The sequence below is a fragment of the Rattus norvegicus genome, chromosome 7, assembly GCF_021556685.1.
Source record: "Rattus norvegicus strain SHRSP/BbbUtx chromosome 7, alternate assembly SHRSP_T2T, whole genome shotgun sequence".
NCBI classification, from domain to species: Eukaryota; Metazoa; Chordata; class Mammalia; order Rodentia; family Muridae; genus Rattus; species Rattus norvegicus.
The window spans coordinates 14,816,298-14,833,985 of NC_141540.1; the positions used below are offsets into that span (position 1 = coordinate 14,816,298).

General features: G+C 58.6%; 2 protein-coding genes across 8 annotated transcripts; both read right to left on the reverse strand.

The window, feature by feature from the left end:
- Positions 1–252: 252 nt before the first annotated feature.
- Midn (midnolin) lies at positions 253–10,286 on the reverse strand. Of its 7 annotated transcripts, none has more exons than XM_087557000.1 (9): positions 10,208–10,286; positions 8,261–8,891; positions 7,140–7,227; positions 6,896–6,958; positions 4,836–4,964; positions 4,422–4,739; positions 4,084–4,222; positions 3,216–3,479; positions 253–2,282 (listed from the first exon to the last, which is right to left on the reverse strand). In XM_087557000.1, the coding sequence occupies exons 2-9, from the start codon at positions 8,494–8,496 to the stop codon at positions 2,005–2,007; spliced, it is 1,515 nt and encodes a 504-aa protein (XP_087413126.1). In that variant the 5' UTR covers positions 8,497–8,891; positions 10,208–10,286; the 3' UTR covers positions 253–2,004.
- A 2,462-nt stretch (positions 10,287–12,748) lies between these two features.
- Positions 12,749–15,833, reverse strand: Atp5f1d (ATP synthase F1 subunit delta). Its single transcript, NM_139106.2, has 4 exons — positions 15,651–15,833; positions 14,485–14,638; positions 13,263–13,351; positions 12,749–13,121 (listed from the first exon to the last, which is right to left on the reverse strand). Exons 1-4 carry the CDS (start codon positions 15,789–15,791, stop codon positions 12,999–13,001), a joined length of 507 nt encoding a protein of 168 aa, NP_620806.2. The 5' UTR covers positions 15,792–15,833; the 3' UTR covers positions 12,749–12,998.
- Positions 15,834–17,688: the final 1,855 nt, after the last annotated feature.

The following is a 17,688-nucleotide window of genomic DNA, read 5'->3' on the forward strand; positions in this document are numbered from 1 at the left end:
CCAGCACTGACTCCCAAGTTCCCGTCTTCAGCCCACTTCAGAGCCAGGAACTGAGGGTGAAAGCGTCGCCCAGGGCAAGCCCCAACCCCACGCCCAAAGGGACTTCCGGCCTTGGGTAGCAGGAAGTGGCCGGGCCCTCCCTCCCTCCGCCCTAAGTAGCTTCCTGCCAGTCCCAAGCTGGGCAATGGCCTGGGAAACCGTTTGCGGGAACCAGGGCCTGGGGACTCCGAAAGGAGCAAGCCAGGACTAGAGTTCATGTCTCGTTTTCATTTATTTGAAATTCGGTGCTCGTGTAAGGTTTTTCTTTTCCCCTCAAATTTTATTTCAATAAAAGGAGACTTGGGCGAGGTGGATTCCCCATAGCCGGATTCTCCCCCTCCCCCCGAGGGTGGCTAATGCTATCTGGGGATGTCTTCACAGGGAAGAGAGAACTATGGGTGGGCTCCTGCCTGAGGTCTCCACCCTCAGCCCAGCGGACATATCACAGGCAGCTTAAAAAAAAATCCTAAAAAAACCAAAACACACATTTAAATAGGTATTTCAAGACAGCTTAAAAAATGCACCCACTTTCCCCCCTCCCTTTTCTTTTTGGGAAAAAAAATAGAAAAAAAAAAACAAAACAAAAAACCAAACCGAATTCTCACTTGGCCTCTACCATTCAGGATCCCTTTCCCACCCACCCACCCCAAAAACCTTTACAGCTAGTCAACACACGTTCACATCCCAAACCATTAACGGTTTAAACACACAGTGGGGGAAGACAAGGATGGGTTCACAGCCTAGATCAAAGGAACCGTGGACAGGTGGAGTCTAGACAACGTGGACAGGCATCAGGGGTGGGCACACATCCCATTTATCACAAAAATCTCAAAATGTGGAGGAAAAAAACCCCACAAGATCACCCCTGCTGTATGGGCCCCAATCCGAGGGGAGGGCTCTCATCCATGGAGCCAATGTGGATCAGCAGTGCGCCCGCCCTCCCCAGGGTGGGGTTAATGCAGTCACAGCTCAGCACCTCTCTTCCCATCCCCAGCTGCAGGCTGGGACTAGAGAAGAGGTACAGGGGTGTCTCTCTGGGCCCCTCCTCCTACAAGCTACCCCAGTTTCTTTTCTTTCCCCTAGAGGATAGAAACCATTACTGGCTCAGTCAGAAAAATGAAGTCTATAAATAGTCCCTCAAGCCCCATTGGGAAGGAAGGTTAGGGAAATAAGTGGGTGTGTGGAGGGAGGAGACCAAGAGGCCAGTGTCCAGGGAGGGTGGTGCGAGGCCTAGCCTCCTCTCATGAGGAAAAGGAGCATCCCCCACCTGACTAACAAACAGCCCCCCTGCTCCAGCAGTCTCCATCGAATTAGCTTGTGGCAAGAGCAAGGGCGGCCAGGCATAGTGGCAAAGCCTGTCATTGTAGCACTTGGGAGACCGAGGCAGGAGGAAGGCTGTGAGTTAAGTGGGCATTGTGGACAAAGGTATCCTCTGTGAGTGTATCTAGTAGCTTTCCGGGATGGGAGGGGTGGGGGAGCCAGCTGGCCTGGAATGGTGGCCAAGTCTGCAGAGGGGAAGGGGAGGGGGGCGCACTCATCCTGGGGTCCCCAACCCTCATCTGTAAAGTGCTTGGAGAATCTACATTGAGTTTAAAAACCTGAATTGGGTTATGGAAGGGGGTGGGGAGAGCTAGGCAGAGCGGAAGGGCTGGGGTGGGTGGCTTCCTCCGTCTGGGCCATCTGGGAACAGACTGCTACATATTTGGAACTGGAGAAGGTGGGAGGGAAGGGCCCTGTCTCAGAGGCCCTGACCATGGTAAGGGAAGAAAGACAGGTGGGCACGTGACCAGGGATGCAGGGTAGACAACCAGGGGAGGAGCTAAAAAAGAATCAGAAAGGCTGGTAAGTGGCAATGGAGGTGACCTCCTGCCCCTCCCCCCCAGAGCTGGGCCGCTCAGCGTCCAGTCTGTGTCGTCCTCCTGCCCCGTGTATGGGGTAGAGGATGTTCAGGCCCAAGGGGATTCTTTAAGCCACCACAAACTCGGACTGGATGTCTGGGTTGACTTCAGGCTTCCAAACGGAGTCCTCGAAGTCGAGGCCCAAGCCTGTGGCCTCGCTGGGGCTACCTCCACCCCCACTGCTGCTGCTGTCACTACGACCAGCTTTGCGGCTTGGGGTCCAGTGGTAAGGACCCCGGGCGTCCCGCCGTGCCTTCCTTCGCAGGCGCTTCTGCTGCAGCAGGAGCTGGAGGCGTTCCACTTTGCAGCGTGTGGCACGGTTCTCTGTCTGTCGCAGACGGTCTCCTACAAAAGGAGATGGGCACCTGTTAATCTTGAGCCCCCCACCGTTGGCAGCAAGGACCTGGTGATGTGCGGGGAAGCACAGGGCGCCGGCCTATCCTCCAGTCACTGGAGCATGCTGGGAGAGCAGGCAGGGCTGTGGGCTGAGTAAGTGTTGCAGCACAGGGGTTTAGTCACAGAAGAAATGCAGGAAGTAAGCTGGGCTTGGTGGTGCACGCCTTTGATCCCAGCATTGGGAAGGAGAAGCAGAGGCTGGGGGATGGAAGTGAGTTCCATGATGGCTGGAGTCCCATAGCGAGACTCTGTATCAAGAGCAAATGGAGAGAACTATGCAAGGCATGGCCAGGTCACCTGTCACCAATCATTTAGGAAGCAGAGACCCAAACACGCCAAGTTCAAGGAAACCCTTGTGAAAGTAACAGGGTTGAAGGCTTGGCAGAGCAGAAGCAGCCTGCGTGGCCGCTCCCAGTGAAGGCTGGGGGCCTTGCTAACAAAATACAAGAGCCTAACAAACAAAACCTCTACAGGAACCAGCGTCCAGAGTAAGTGGTACAAAGCTTGTACCTCAGTTTCCCTCCTGTGAACAGGGCTCGGAGACAGGTGATCTAGGTGGGGCACGGTGTGCACCACCACCTCACAGCTTGGGTAGGGATGGGGTGGGCATGTCTGGCGAAATCTGGGGGGCCAGAACTAAGTCAGCCATTCATGGAAAGTGCCAAAGGCCATCTGGAGATGGGCCTGGGGGGGGGGGAGGAAGTGGGGTGGGGGGAGCCCTGCAGGGCTCACAAGGAGACACTGTGTAGCAACAGTTGCCTCCTTTTCTCCTAGCTAGGGAAGGTGGGGGGGGGGAGCAGCTGCCAGCTCCAGGGGGTCCCCCCTGAGCCAGCACACAGAGACAGCCTTGAAGAAAGGCAGGCTGGGCGGGGTGGGACTCACCAGGGGGCTTGCACATTCGGATCTGGCTCTGGCCCTGGAGCAGTGATGGGGTTGCCAGCTTTTCACAGGAGGTAGTTTTGGGGGTGAGGTCAGGGGCTGGTGAGGCAGGTGAGCACTGCGCGTGGCAGCGGAGCTGGGTCAGTGAGGCCGGCATGCCCTGGTAATGCCTTGTGGCACTTAGGAGGTCATTGAGTATCTGCAGAATGGTGCCGATGTCACGCCGAGGCCGCCCACTACTATCCTGGCAGTTGGGGTGCAGTGTGCCTGTAGGAGGAAAGGATCATGAGCCCAAGCAATCAAGTTCCAGAGGGATGTCAGCAAGGGGAGGCAGGGTCCAGGTCTGGTGTGTACACCTGTCAGCTTAGCTACTCAGGAGGCTAGGATGGTGTCTCAAACTCCAAGCCACTGCTGGGCTGTGCTGGCATACTCCTTTAATCCCAGCACTTGGGAGGCTGAGGCAGGCAGACAGATCCCTGCAAGTTCAAGGGCTACAGAGAAACCCCATATTGAAAAACAAAAACAAAAACAAAAAACAAAAAAACCCTCCAGCCCAGGAAGATCCTATCTCAAAATACCAAAAAGCAACCAAAAAAACCCCAAAAAACCCAAAGTAGGCTTGGAGCTTGACTCAGGGTAGAGCCTCTGCATAGAGTCCCCATGAGGAAGGGGCTGAGGGTGTGCCTCAGTGGGAGGCTGGCCTAGGCACCATCCCCAATGTACCAGTGAAGCACACGGAACCATGCCCTATACGTCTGGAACCACACAGGTGCATGCCCCAGATTCCAGGGGAAGATGTTTAGTGAGCACAGCCAGCACACAGGATCTCGAGTTTGAGATGCCAATGCCACTCGTGTGTGGTGACACCTACCAGAGAAGGTCCCTGAGAAGACCCCTGGAGCGTGGTTCACGAAGCTCTCAATGACTGCACCGGGTTTGCGGGATCGGGGGGTGGGGCTGCTGCCTGGGGTGGATGTGGTGTTGCTGCTGGCGGGTGGAGAACAGTCCGTCTGCTGGTGGGAGATTGGCAAATGGGTATTGTTGTGATGGGTCCATTCCTCAGCTCAGATTTCCCCAGCCTCTAGGGCAGTCAGTGTGTCAGGGACTGTCCAAGGTTCCAGACGTGCTGTATCAGCTCAACAGCCTTTGATACAAGGCTACAGCTGGAGCCCTCAAAATCTTCCCCTGTGTAAGTATCTGCATCCTCACCTCAGGACAAGTCGTGGAGGCTGCATGGGATTGGAAGGTGCCAGCGGTGACAGGTGAGGGGGACACAGGCGAAGAAGGGCTGCTGGATACTGGGGGGACACGGGCGGCACTGGACACGGGCCGACAAGGTGAGGATACTGGGGTAGCTATGCTGGAATCTCCCCGGGCAGCGGCAGCAGCTGCGGCAGCCGCGGCCAGCACATGGCGGTGCTGGAGTGGGGCGTGTTGGGCTGCCAGTTGCAATTGTACAAACATCATGTGATCCCCAACTCGCAGGGCCAGGGTCAAAGGCGATCGGCCTGACAAAAAGTCACTGACCTGCAGAGAGACGTGGGGGACCTCATCAGCCAAAGGGGCTCTCGTCGACGATGCCCCCAGCCCAACCCAGCCCAGCTCTCCCCCACAGTGTGTGACCTGGGGCCTCTCGCCGCCCCTCTCTGGGCTCTGGGGTCCCTGTCGGTGCCACGGACGCTTAAATAAAATCAATCTGTATTTCCGGAAGCCTCCTCCGGCAGCCCGGCCTGGCCCGGGTGTCGCTGGGGGCTGTGGGGGGACAGAGGTGGGTCAGATTGGAGACTCCGGCTCTTCCCAGCCAACCTGGGTCCTTTAAAGGGGAAACTGAGACCAGGAGGAGCCCAGCTGATGGTCACTGCCCTCCCTGAAGAATCAGTCACTTCTCCCTTTCCCACCTCAGTCCCCAGATCCCGTCTGCAGGTCACACAGCATGACTGTAGCAGAGGAGAATCCTGGCAAGCTATCTTTCACAGCTAAGCCACACCAGAGGCAAGCTGAATCCCGAGGGGACTCCTCAGATAACCTTTGCTTCCCCAAGATAAATATTTGTGTGTCCTGGGCTGTGAGGAGACAAGGGGAAGCCTGGAGAACTGTCTCCAAGGGCCTCCACATGCTCTGGTAAGCAGCTCTCTGACCTTCCAGTCACTCACACCCCCCCCCCATGGGGGCTGATCTGTGGGGTTACTTGACCCCTGGATACACTGGGCACTCTCTCTCCCACCTCTGAGGACCTGGCTATCAGCCTTGTTCTCCCCAGAGGCATTGGGGGGGGGGGGTGAGAGGTTTCTGAGAAGTGACATAGAGGCTGTGAGTCACAGCACACGGCCTGGCAGAACTCCCTCCCCTGGCTCTGCTGACAGGGGGCTGGAGGAACCTTCTCCACTTGGGGCCCCGTGGGGACAAAGAGCTGAGTGGACAAGGAGGCAACCGACCCTGAACTCCCAAATCCTGCCACAGACCCTCAATCCTACCCCCTTTTCCAGGGAAAGGCCTGAAGTAGCTTTCTGAGCACCGGGGGTCGCCCCTTCCTCCCGTGGGGAGGGCAAATGGGAGGCCAGGTGAGAATTTCCACTGTGGGAATCTCAAGGCTCCACCCATCAACCCCCTCTAACTTCCTCATGCCAGGCACACCCCCCACAGGCCGGCAGGCAAATCTGCCCAAAGCTGGCCCGGAAAAAGCGCCTGCGTCTGGTTTCTGGGACCTCCTTGTTCCCAGGATCCTTCCCTGAGAGGCAGGGCCACCCAGCTCCAGAGCCCTTGTGCCCCCTACACGAAGAAGCAGGGCGGGACACGTTTCCAAACAGGGAGTGAAGGCCTTCCGCGGTTAGGTTTCCTGCACTTAGGCCCAAGCAGGGAGTCCAGGGCTCCTGCCCAGTTCCCTCACCAGGCCAAGCCAGCAGTCTGTGCGCCCCACTCCCCAGAGTAAGCTAAGGGCACCCCAGTCACTGTACTAGAAAAGCTAGGGGCTGCTAGAGAGGAGTGCCCTGTTGTGGCCAAGAATATGAGGAAAGTAGGAGGGAGGGGAAAACCGGCAACAAAACTGGGAGTCCTCCTCAGAGCCAGGCCCAGCCTCCCTCCTGGCTGCTTACTAAATATTTTCTTAACATCCTGCGGAGGCCTCCCTGGCCTAGGGCTGGGTGCCCCTGCCTGTCCCTCCCCTGGTTGGGGCAGAGAACAAAGACCAGAGAGAGGAGGAGGGGAAGATGGGTGACTCCCCACCCCTTTGCACTAGCAGTGTAAGTTCTGTCATCCTGCTTCCAGAAAGGTGTGAACGAACGCACCGACTGAGTTTTTATTTTAGGGGGTACATACTTCACAGTGGGAGAGTTTATGGGGCTGTGGAGGATCCAACCTCCAGTGGGGATGGACCAAGGTCACCCACAGTCAGGGCAGGTCGAAAAGATTAGCCCTTCCCCCCACTGTGGCAGCCACCGTGGGAGAGAAAACTTCTCAAGGTCAGGTGGTCAGGTGCTGGGGGAGGCAGGGAGGAAGAGGAAGCGGGGTGACCAGGCCAAGCTGGCACCAAGGCGGGGCTTTTATCCCCTCCCCCACAGGCCACCAGGGAAGCACAAACAACTGGAGGCTCTCTAAGGGTGTCCTGAGAGTTGCCAGGTTCCTAGGCGTGGCCACTGCCTCTAGTCCCCCCATCCCCTGGTTAGGGCGAGGTGGTGGGTCCTTACCTGGGTCTCAGTCAAACTTTCCAGGGCTTGCATAACGGACTGCTCCGGCCTCGAGGCCTGGGACTACAAAGAGAGGGAGAGTAGAGTAACCTCAGAGTGGGTTTAGAGCAGTGAGTGGGGAGGGGGCCTTGCGTGGTAGGGGCGGTGGGAAAGCTATTTGCAAGGGCAAGATGGTTGAGTCTGTGGAGTGGGGTGGCCAGGGGATTATAGAAGCCTCCAGGGCACGCGCCCCTCAGTCATTTACCATGAGGCCAGCTTCCACCGTGGGCACGAGCGTCAACTTGCTCCCATCCCCCACGCCGAATTCCTGCAGCTTCCCCGAACTGAGCCGGCTGGGGGTAGGAAGGAAGAGGGTGAGACGGGAGACAACACAGAGACGCGGAAGCGGAGGCTGAGGAGGAGGAGGGCTGTGCGTGCCCAAGGAGAGGGGAGGACAGAGGAGCGTTTCCCACCCCACTGCTCTCCAGACCCGAGTGTCTGGGGAGGCCTACTGGTCTCGGGAGCCCCCTAAGCCATGACTTAACTTCAGGTGAAAGCACTAACCGCATCTGCAAGGGACAAGAGACTTCTATCACCTGAACCCCCGTGGGCTCTTTGCCACCCTCCCCCGCGCCTCTCTTCAGGCCAGCTCCTGCCTACAACTCTTCAATTCTTGCCCGGGCTCGTCTTTGTGGGCGCCGCGGGGCTCCGGCCCATTTAGTGAGGCCTTCGGGGGCTCTGCCGACCCAGGCTCCCCCTCCTCCCTCCTCGGCGCAGGCCCGCTGCTCAAACAAAGGAGACCCTCCCCCTCTCGCCCCTCCCCCACTGGGGGCCCTCCGCTGGGGATGGACATTGCATGTCCCCAGAGGCCCGCGAGGGGACGAGGGGGGAGACTCCCTGGCCTGGAGGCGATTTAAATACCAGGTGGGGGGTGTGGGGAACCGAGAACAAAGGGGGGGTTGAGAGACGCAAGTGATGGGGAGACAGCCAGACGTAGAGGGGGCCGCCAAGCAGATGCGGAAGCGGCTAGACCGCCGGCACAAGAGGGGGTGGCTCTGCTTCCCCCCACACCCCCCGTCGCGCAGAGAACGGACCCCTCCTCGTGCCGTCCCGGGGGCCCACAACTCCCCTGCCACCCCTGTATTTCCCGTGCACCCTGGAGGCCCGCAGGGCGCTTCTGCCTTTGTGCAGACCCCGGCGGGGGAGGGGGCCCAAGCAAGTAAGGCCGAGCAGAGGGCGCCCGAGAGCGCGCGGCGCGCCCCCGCCCCCCGTCTGGCTGCCCCCTGCTTCCCCGCGCGGCGCGCTCTTTGTTCCCGCCCGGGGCCCGGGCCCGAGGGGGCGGCCCGGTGCCAGGGGGCGCGCAAGCGGGGGCGGCGCTCTACCTACGTGTCTTTGTGAAGCAGCGCCAGGCGTTCCTTGGGTACTTTGAGGCGTTGGGACAGCCTTTTGCGCAGCCCCTCCACGGTCTCGTCGTGGGGCACCGAAAGGTCGTAGCGGGTCCCCGTAGTGCTGTGGATCGCCAGGCTCATGGGTGCGGCCGATTCCGCGGTCGTGCTCAGCTCGCAGGCGCCACCGGGGGCCCCGCGCCGGCAGCTCCGGGCGCCGCCGGGCTGCGGCTCCATCCCCGGCGCGCGCAGGATAACTGGGGGCCTGCGGGTCGCCTCCAATCCTTGCCGGGACTCCCCCGCCAAAACAAGGTCCTCCTCTGCTCCGTGGGCGCCCAGGGACAAGAGCAGTGCGTGCGCCCCTTGGGGAAGGTCCCAACGTTAGCAATAGAGCCGGCAATCAAGAATCCGAATGGTGCTCGGGGTCGCGTGGGATCCTTGGGTTGCGCCCCGGGGTGGGGTCTGCGATCCGGTTTCTAGGGCGTTTGACAGCGACCAGGGTACGGCACGGGGAGGGTCCAACAGAAACGGGGCGAGCTATCCTGGTTCGCACGGTGCCTGGATCCCTCTCGGGTCGTGCTACCCCGCGCGTCCCTTCCCTTAGCAACAGCCGCAGCCGCTGCTCTCAAGATCTGGGGGTGAAAGTACGAAGAAAAAAAAGTTATCATGTATCAACGTTCCAATGGGCGGGACCACCGCCCCCTCCCATTCACTACTTACTCCGCCGGCCAGGCGGCGGCCAATCAACACACACAGACCGCCCAGTTCGTCGCGCTACCGGGCCAATGAGGATCGCCGCGGGGCTACCCCACGTGGCAGCGAGACCCTCCCCTTTGCTCCGCCCCGTCCCTTCTGTGTCCAATGAAGGTGCCAAGAGGGTTGGGCTGATGCCGCTCCTGACCAGCCCCCGCGACCCCCACCCGCGCCCAGAGCCATTCATAAGGCCCAGAGACCTCAACAAAGGGCGGGCGGGACCTCAGGGTTGCGGACCCGAGTTCGAGGACTTAGCACCTTCACTCCCCTCCCCTCCGCGCGAGCATAACCCCTCCTGTACGCCACCGGAGCGGTCTGGAGAAGAGGGAAGGAACCGGCCATTGTTCCCGACTAAGGAACAGGAAATCGTGGGGCCATCCCGCTGGGTCTGTCCGGGAAGCGACAGCCTGCGGAAGCTGTCGCTTGAGCCTGAGCCTCATGGCCAAGGGTCGCGGGCTGGCCTCTCAAGGACAGGACAGTCTTCCGCCCCCGTGGGTGGGTGGATGCAATGATATTGGAGAACCTGGGCGGGACCCACAGCTTGGGCAGGGCCCTGCAGCTCGGTGACGTGGCTTCGATTAGATCCGTCCCTCCCGAACCAGTGCCACTTCGCGTCCCAACCTAACCCACCCTATTTTTTTCTGCCTCCCCCCTCCCAATCACGGGTCGGCCCGTTTCCCGAGGTGCGCCCGCCCAAGCCGTGACGTGACGCGGCGTCCCCGGCTGCGCCCGCGCGCGCCCCGCTCCGGGCAGCGGTGAGTCAGCAGCCCCGGCGCGCCCTCTGCAGTCCCCGCCCGGGAGCGCTGCCCCAGTCCCGGGGGAGGAGTGCTGTGCGTCTTGGCTAAGGAAAGGGCGCGCCTAAAATTGGGGGTCCGCATGTAGGGAGACTCCGTTGAGAACCTTCTTAGACTTACAATGAGAAGACTAAAACTGTACATAAAGGGAAACTGAGTCCATCTACAACTAGTTCAAGGTCACTGGCTGGGAAGGCGGAGTGCAGGGGGGGCGTGGGCTGCGGTCCCGCCAGGGCGGTGCCCATTGCGCGCGGCCCCTCCCACCACACAAGTTGGAGGGCTCTGTCCTGAGGCACCCTAGGTGCGGACGGCTCAAAGAACAAAGAAAGAGTGGGGCACCCTTAGAAGTTCACGGCTGGTGGAGACCCCTTTCCGCTCCGTGCGGCCCCGCCCCTACTCACCGGGTACCGTAGGTCCTGTGTCACCACTGCTCCAGACGACCTGCGTATGGGTCGTGGTGAGAGGTGGCCGTGCCGGTCTGGGGCCGGCCGGGCGGCCCCTGAGCCTTTATCCGCGCCGCCTTCCCTGGGGTGGAGTTTGGGCGGGCAAGGGGCGGGGGGCCGGGCTATGGTGACGCATCTCCCCCACCCCCCGCCTGCTAGCTTGGGACTGGGACACCCGGCCCTAGGGCTTCTCGGCACCCACAGAGCAGTGGCTCGCGGGTGCCACCGGCTTGGGTAACTCCTACCTTCCCAAGTACTGAGGTGCACCTCACATTAGGATGGGGATTGGGGGAGAGTCTGGCCCGCTTCCCTGCTCCGCCCCCTTTCCTGCTGGCCTGGTGCTTCCGCCTGGGGGCGCCCGCGTGTGGAAGTGCGAGGGGGGGCCGAACGGGAAGGGGTTCCTTAGTCAGCAGCCTGGGTCCAGGAAAACAGGGCAGTGTCACCTGCTAGGCAGTGGGGTGCCCCTGACAGCTGCCTGATAGCCTGGCCTCCGCATCCTTTAACGATGACCTCAGAGGCCATCTCTGTGACCATTCAACCATCCCTGGCCTTGCCTAGGCCAGTCACCTGAGTGACCTCTATGAGTAGCCCAGTCCCTAATGCACCCTAACCCTACACCACAGCATAGCTGGTTCTCGCTCTGGCTCATGGGTCCCAGAAGTCAGCTCAGGTCATTGGGCTTGGCAGAACGTGTCTGTATCTCCAGGCTCCTCTGTGTCAATGACAGAGTACCAGATAACCAAAGGAAAGCCTCCTACAGGAGCCTTCTGCAACCCCACACATGTGGGGCCACACCACAGATGGCCTTTACGGTGAACACTCACCCACCCTCTGGACCAGGAAGTCAGTCCTTTGTCACTTGAGTGGCCTCCACCCGCAGCTTCCTGAAGATGACTGAGTGTGGCCGGACCCTCCATCACTGCCCTATCCTACCACCCCCTGTCCACTTATCCAGCCTCCTGCACTTATCGGGGCTGAGCACCCCTACCACCCTGGGTGCCCCTCCCAAGCCAGTTCCTTCCTAGGTCTCCCTCCTGCTCTGGCTGATCACTCTGGACAGGCATGCTGGGCCCCCAGCACACAGGCGTGCCCGACACTCCCAGTCTCCAAGGGTCATGGACAGGCCAGAGAACACTTGGTGGCCCAGACTTTGAGCAAGGGACGAGCAGGGGTTTGCTCAGGCAGTCCAAACTGAAGCTGTGGAGGGCAGAGGTCAGAGGCAGGGTGGGCCTCCCATCGACCACAGGGAAGGGATGGCTGACACCATTCAGACGGAAAGCCGGTGTAATAAATGCAGGGTGCCCAGACTTCCTGCTTCCTGGCTCTTCTTCCTTTGTGGTCCTTTGTCCTTAGTGTGAAGCCCAAGACTCAGTGATCTGTCTAGGCCGTGCCCTCCAGGAAGGCCCAACCTCCGGGACCTCAGTCCCGCCCTACTGCCTGCTGTCCCAGGACACAGCCCAGCCAGGCTGTCCTGAGGTCAGGCAGCAAGGCTCACACTTCCGTGTAGGAGACCCTCCGTGTTTTGGTGGGAAGATATGAGGGATTCACACTACAAGGTATAACAGCCCAGCCTGGGCTGTTCTGAGGGCCTCCTGTTGACATCTATCCAGCCTGGCCACTCAGTCTGGTGACCTCAGTGACCTCTGGGGCCCACACACTGCTAAACTTGAGCAGGGCAAGGTGTGGACCTAGAATGACCGTCCTGTGACTAGCCTGGAATACCCCCAGGCTGCAAGTGTCAGAACGGAAGGGTTCTAGCACACTCATGCCTAGATAGGGCACACGGGGCCACAGCGAGTCACCCACACAGGGTCCTGATGCGGTGTGACAGGCCACCCAGGCCCCAGCCAGCCCGCTGGTCACTGTCCAGGTGTTCCAGATGATCCAGTGATGGCAGGCTCAGACTCACTCACCACCCTGGAAGGCCTCACCCCCACATTCCACACAGGCTCCTGACAGGGGGGACGGGAGGGCAAGCCAGCATCATACCTGGCCACCATGGGGGTGGGGATGGGGATGGGAGGGATGGTTGTACAAAGGGGTGGGTTGCCAAGGCCACCCCCTCCCAAGTCACCCCACCCCACCACCCCACCCAGGGCCAGCTAGGGGCCTAAGTGCCTAAGGAGGGCCTGGGAAGGTAGCCAGCCAGGCTAGGGCCACCCACGGGCTGGGTGTGCCTAGGGCAGGGCCTCTGTGGGAGCAGGTGGTTCCCGCCTCTTCCCAGAGCCTGAGGTGGGGCAGGGGGCCTCAGGGAGGGCCTAGTTGGGCCTGGTTGGTGGTCAGGGCACTTTGCCTGGCCTGCAGTTCTAGCCACACCCACTCTTTCATGCCCTGCCCTCAACCCTTGGCCATCCCACCCATTCTGGCAGGCAGCCCCACAACAGCCAGCCACTATGTATCCTACCCAGAGTCGCAGGGTGCCTCTGGGGACCCAGTCAGATGGGGGTGAGGAGAGGCTTGACTTTGTGCTACCCAGTTAGAGACAGAACACTCTGTTGGTTCCTGGTATTTAATGCAGATAGGCTGGGCCAGCTGACTGTCCGGGTGGCTTTGAGGGGCAATCAAGGCCAGCTCTCCAGAGGCATCCTGGGGATCCCAGACTCTGGAAGCCTGGGGAAGCCCTCCATGACCTGGCAGGCAGCACCAGGGAAGCTTTAAGCCAGTAACCGGAGCACTGCTGCCCCCTGGTGGCGACTTCAGCCCCCCAGGACCTGCCTCTGTTACCCTGTGGGTGACAGACAAAGTACGCCTACTCCAGGGCCTTCACCAGGGCTTCATTGGCCTCGATCCGGATTTGGATCTCAGCCCGTGCTGCCTCATCTGCTGCCCCTGACAGCTCTGACTGCGCCTTCTCCAGGTTTGCCCGGGCTGCCTGCAGAGGAATGGGCCGGTGTGAGGACCAGGCGGGACCAGCAGCAGAGCACCACACTTCCGCAAGCTGCCTCCCGGGTGTCAGGGGACTCCTGAGCAATCCGCCCTGCCCTGAGCCTCAGTTTCCCCGGCCATGGCTCACCCCGAGGTCCAGCATGTCCAGTGTCACGACTTCTTCAGCTAGTAATTGCACAGAGGAGTCCGCATTCACAGTGACGGAGCCGCTGCTCACTGTGGAGGAGAGAAGGTGTGAGCAGCCTCCAGGCAACAACTGCACAGCCTCTGCCTCCCAAGAGTGCTCAGGGTCACCAGTCCGCCTCCCCAGTCTACTCACAGCCACCAGTCCAATGCCCACTCCAGGCCACTTATCCAGGGCGACCCTGCAGGGATCGCTGGGCCTGGTGCACGCCTGTCATCTAGCCCCTGGGGAGGCTGAGCAGGCTACCAGTTCAAAGCCATCCAGAACAGCAGAGAGTTCTTCCCAGGCGAGGTAGGCATTGTGTTTGCCTGGCATGCAGAAGACCCTGGGTTCAATCCCCAGCAAAGCAGAAAGTGGTTGTGCTGACATAAACCTGTCATCCCCACCACCCAGGAGGTGGAGGACTGGGAATTCAAAATCAGCCTGGGCTACAGGAGACCCTACTTTAAAGTCAGAAAGAAAACCAAGAAGGGGAAATTAAAGGGCCCCAGAGGCAGCCTATAGAGAGCATCCGCTGTGCAGTTAGGAGGATCAGAGACCCTGGGGAGCCATGAGGCCAAGGTGCTGTAATTCTAAGGGTAGGGAGAAGGGCGGGAGGATGTCTGTGGCTCACTGGCCAGCCTGGGTAGCTAAGGACATAGCAAATTCAGGTTCTGCCCCCGTCAAAGGAATAAAGAGCACAGCTTATAAAGAGGACACAACCAATGTCCTTCCTACATATGTGCACACCCTTCCCACCTTACCACCACGCCTACTCTGGCACTTGCCCAGACAGAACCAGACCGACTATGCGGGGGGCCTGGCTCAGGGATGGAGCCCTGGGCTGGAACCCCCCCCAGTGATGGCTGCGGGCTGGATCCCCTGCCTGGAAAGCTTCTCAAGGCTCTGGGCTCCATGGATAGTACTGCTAAACAGTGAGATAGGAGAGAAGACAAGACACAGCCCTTCATCTGGAGAAGTGGGTCCTTCAGCCTGGCTCCTGTCCTACCCTGAAGGCAAGTTCCTCGACAGCACTTTCCCATCTCTTCCTTCCCAATGGAGGTGAGGGCAGCTGTTCGATCCCCTCTGTGCCCCACACAACCACATCTTCATGGACACCTATTTCCTTTGCTTTCTCCCTGCCCTTTGAGGACCCGAACCTCTAGACATCCTGGGCCACACTCACCAAAATACTTAGTTGTGGTGCCATCTTCCGCATGAACCACTACCAGCCCAGGCCGTAGGACCTGTAGTGTGGGGACATGGGATGCCAGGATGCCAAAGGCTCCAGTCAGCGTAGGCACATCCACTTGCCGGACATTGGCACCATCAAAGAACACCTGCAGAGAGTGTACCACACAGAGTTGGCATTGCCCCCGTGCCATGGAGACTGGTCTTTCCTTCTGTACAGTGGGCACAGGGAGGATGAAATTCTGATGGGACGTAAAAGCTACCAAGAGCTGCCGTTAGACTCAGTTTGCCGTTAGACTCACCTGTGAAATGGGATGCCATGTCTAACAGAGGGTCTGAAAGAGGTGACTGAAATATATGGCAACCCAGTGCTGTACAAGCATGCCAATCTGGTGTCTGGGATAGGGTTTCTGGGAAACCCTAAGGTTGTCTCATGACTACTCAGGAAGTTGCTATGAGGGAGTCAAAAGTGTAAAACCAGCATAGGCTTACAAACAGCATGGTTATTAAGCTGTTAAAACCCTGGCTAAGGTCTGTACAATTAAGGGTATTAGGCCCAGGGGAAGCCAACATGACAAGGAACTTGGGTCAGTCCCAGGTGACCTTTCAAGATCTGGGTCCAGGCAATCCCCAAGAAGGGATCCAGGCCTGGGTACTGGTGACTCCTGCTTGGACAACATCTTGGGGACTCCCCCACGGACAGAAACTCTGATCCATGTAAACCCCAAAGGGATTAATCTGTGGTCCATTATGACACCATCCAAGCCTTGAGTAGAGCCTGGAGTTCATATGAATCTCGGGGACAACACCCAAGGATGGGGCCTGAGTGACCAAGGTGTGGAGCCTAGGACACCCCAAAAACAGCAGGACTTGTGGTCCAGGTGACACCAGTACATTAGTAAAATCTGGTTTCCAGGTATAGGTGATCCAACCCCCAGAGGGTGGAGCCTTAGGTCCAGGTGACGCCCTTAGGGGTGGGGTATGAAGTTTCAGTGAACACAGAGAGGTCGAGCCCTGGGTCCGGGTGACCCCATCCAGGGGCGAGGCCTGGGGAGGGGGTTCACGCGGCCCCATGGGGGTGAAACCTGAGACCCAATACAAGTGACCCTCTCCCACGGGTAAAGTCAGGGGCTTGACGACTCTGGGGGCTGTGAGTCGTACCTGCGTCGGGGAGGCGAAGGTGAAGGACATCTGTCCAGGCCCAGCGGCGGGGGCAGGTGAGGCGGCGGCCTGGGCGTACGTACGCGCCTGGAGCACCAGACGGCGCAGACCTGGGTGACGAAGCAATGCGGCGGGCAGCATGGTGGCGGAAACGTCAGTGGACTTTAGCTTAGCGGACAGCAGACACACAGGGATAGCGAGGCGGCCTTCAGGGAGGGCGAGGAGGACGACGCGCGGTGTCTTCTGGGAGGCGCAGTTCCCACAAGAACGCACGCGCGCACTGCGATGCTCCGAAGGCTGCGCGGTGCAGAACGCGCTGAGCATACTGGGAGGTATACTTTGCCTTAGCCACACCCCTTGCAGTGCTGCCTAGAAGTGGGACCCTCCTATGCCTCGTGAATCATTCTGGGAACTGTAGTTTTCTTCGCCTTCTAACAGCAAACGGTGCCCTGGGTCCATAGGACCGTGTTCTGCAAACGGACACCTTCCCTCCGGAGAGTACGTTTGAGCTGAAAAGATGCCGGTTTGATGTCAGGTCCCAACCATTGGAGAGAGGCACTTAGCGCGCATTCAGGCCCAAAAGAAGCAAACCTGTAACGTGTTGGGACAGAAGAATTAAAATGTAGATTACCAGTCAGGTGTGGTGACGCACTTTTGCAATCCGCATTCTGGAAATAGGTAAAAATCTATTTCCAAAAGTGCGCAGCCGAATACATTTTTAAAAAAATCAAATATTAGGGCTAGAGAGATGGCTCAGCGGTGAAGAGCACTGACTGCTCTTCCAAAGGTCCTGAGTTCAATTCCCAGCAACCGCATGGTGGCTAGGATCTGTAATAAGGTCCTGTGTGTCTGAAACAGCTACAATGTACTCATATAAATATAATAAATAAATCTTTAAAAAATCAAATATTAGCCAGGCGCTGTTAATCCCAACTCCCCGGAGGAAGACTCAAGCGGGGTTCCGTGAGTTTGTGATCAACCAGGTCTACATCTTGAGAAGCTGCTAAATAAGTAAATGAATAAATAGATAGATAATTAATTAATTAATTTACTCCATGATGCCGCACGCGGTGCGTGCTAGAGAGAGGTCGCACCAGGAGAGCAGCTCACGGAAGAGGTTACTGGGTGGCATGCACGCCGAAGCAGGCAGAGGGCGCGCGAAACCTGGAGATGTACTTGCTCTTCTCCGCAGTCCCCTCCCTGCGGGCCTCCGCCCCTGCCCGCCACTGACGCAGGAGCCCGTGCGCGGGCGGCCAAGGGGCCCCACTGACGCCAGTTGTGTCCGCGCAGCCTCGCTCTCGGCCATGACATCACCACCCTGCCCCCGCATTCACGCAGATTACAGCCTCCGCTCAGCTCTTGGTCCCCAGGTCCCACCACATAGGTTCACAAAAAATACGGGCATAGAGTTGGTGGGACAAGAAGCCATTAGCTTGACTTAAGGATGCATGTTGGATCTTAGAAGAGCAGCTGGCAGCTTTTGGTAGTGGTCAGTCTTGAACCAGAGCCTGGCGGATGCAAGAGTAATTCTTTTCGTCATTCTACAATCAACAGACTCTGGAGCTCAGGCCTGCTCATAAGCCAGCAGTCCTGGGCCTCAATCCGTCTCTGTGAGAGACACCTAGTTCTCAGTCTCTCTAATCTGGGCATTCTTACTTGCACAGTGGCATCTAGAAACTCCATTCCCTTCCCTACTCCAGCACACAGATGCACACGTACAAACACACACACACACACACACACACACACACACACACACACACACACACTTGCGCGCGGGCCCCCGAGATCCCATATCTACAAAAATGTTCCATGAAGCAAGAACTCAAACCTAGATATATCATGCTCGTCCTGTCTTGAGTATTCTCCTCCAACTCCATGGCCACTGTGTCTTACCAGACAAGTCTTTTTAAAAACAAAAACAAAAAAAAAAAAAAAACAAAAAAAAAACAAAAAAAAATTAAACCTAGGGTGCAGGAGAGATGGCTCAGCAGTTAATAACGAGCACTGTTCTTCCCATCGCCCATGCCGGACAGCT

Bases quoted from the DNA above. Each gene is read 5' to 3' on its own strand.
- Midn (XM_087556999.1), bottom strand. From the start codon at position 8,496: ATGGAGCCGCAGCCCGGCGGCGCCCGGAGCTGCCGGCGCGGGGCCCCC. The intron at 7,228-8,260 runs GTAGGTAGAGCG...TCCTACCCCCAG, and splicing joins GCGCTGCTTCACAAAGACAC to CCGGCTCAGTTCGGGGAAGC. The intron at 4,740-4,835 runs GTCACACACTGT...GTCTCTCTGCAG, and splicing joins GGGGCGGCGAGAGGCCCCAG to GTCAGTGACTTTTTGTCAGG.
- Atp5f1d (NM_139106.2), bottom strand. From the start codon at position 15,791: ATGCTGCCCGCCGCATTGCTTCGTCACCCAGGTCTGCGCCGTCTGGTG. The intron at 14,639-15,650 runs GTACGACTCACA...CACTCTCTGCAG, and splicing joins CCTTCGCCTCCCCGACGCAG to GTGTTCTTTGATGGTGCCAA. The intron at 13,352-14,484 runs GTGAGTGTGGCC...TCTCCTCCACAG, and splicing joins CACCACAACTAAGTATTTTG to TGAGCAGCGGCTCCGTCACT.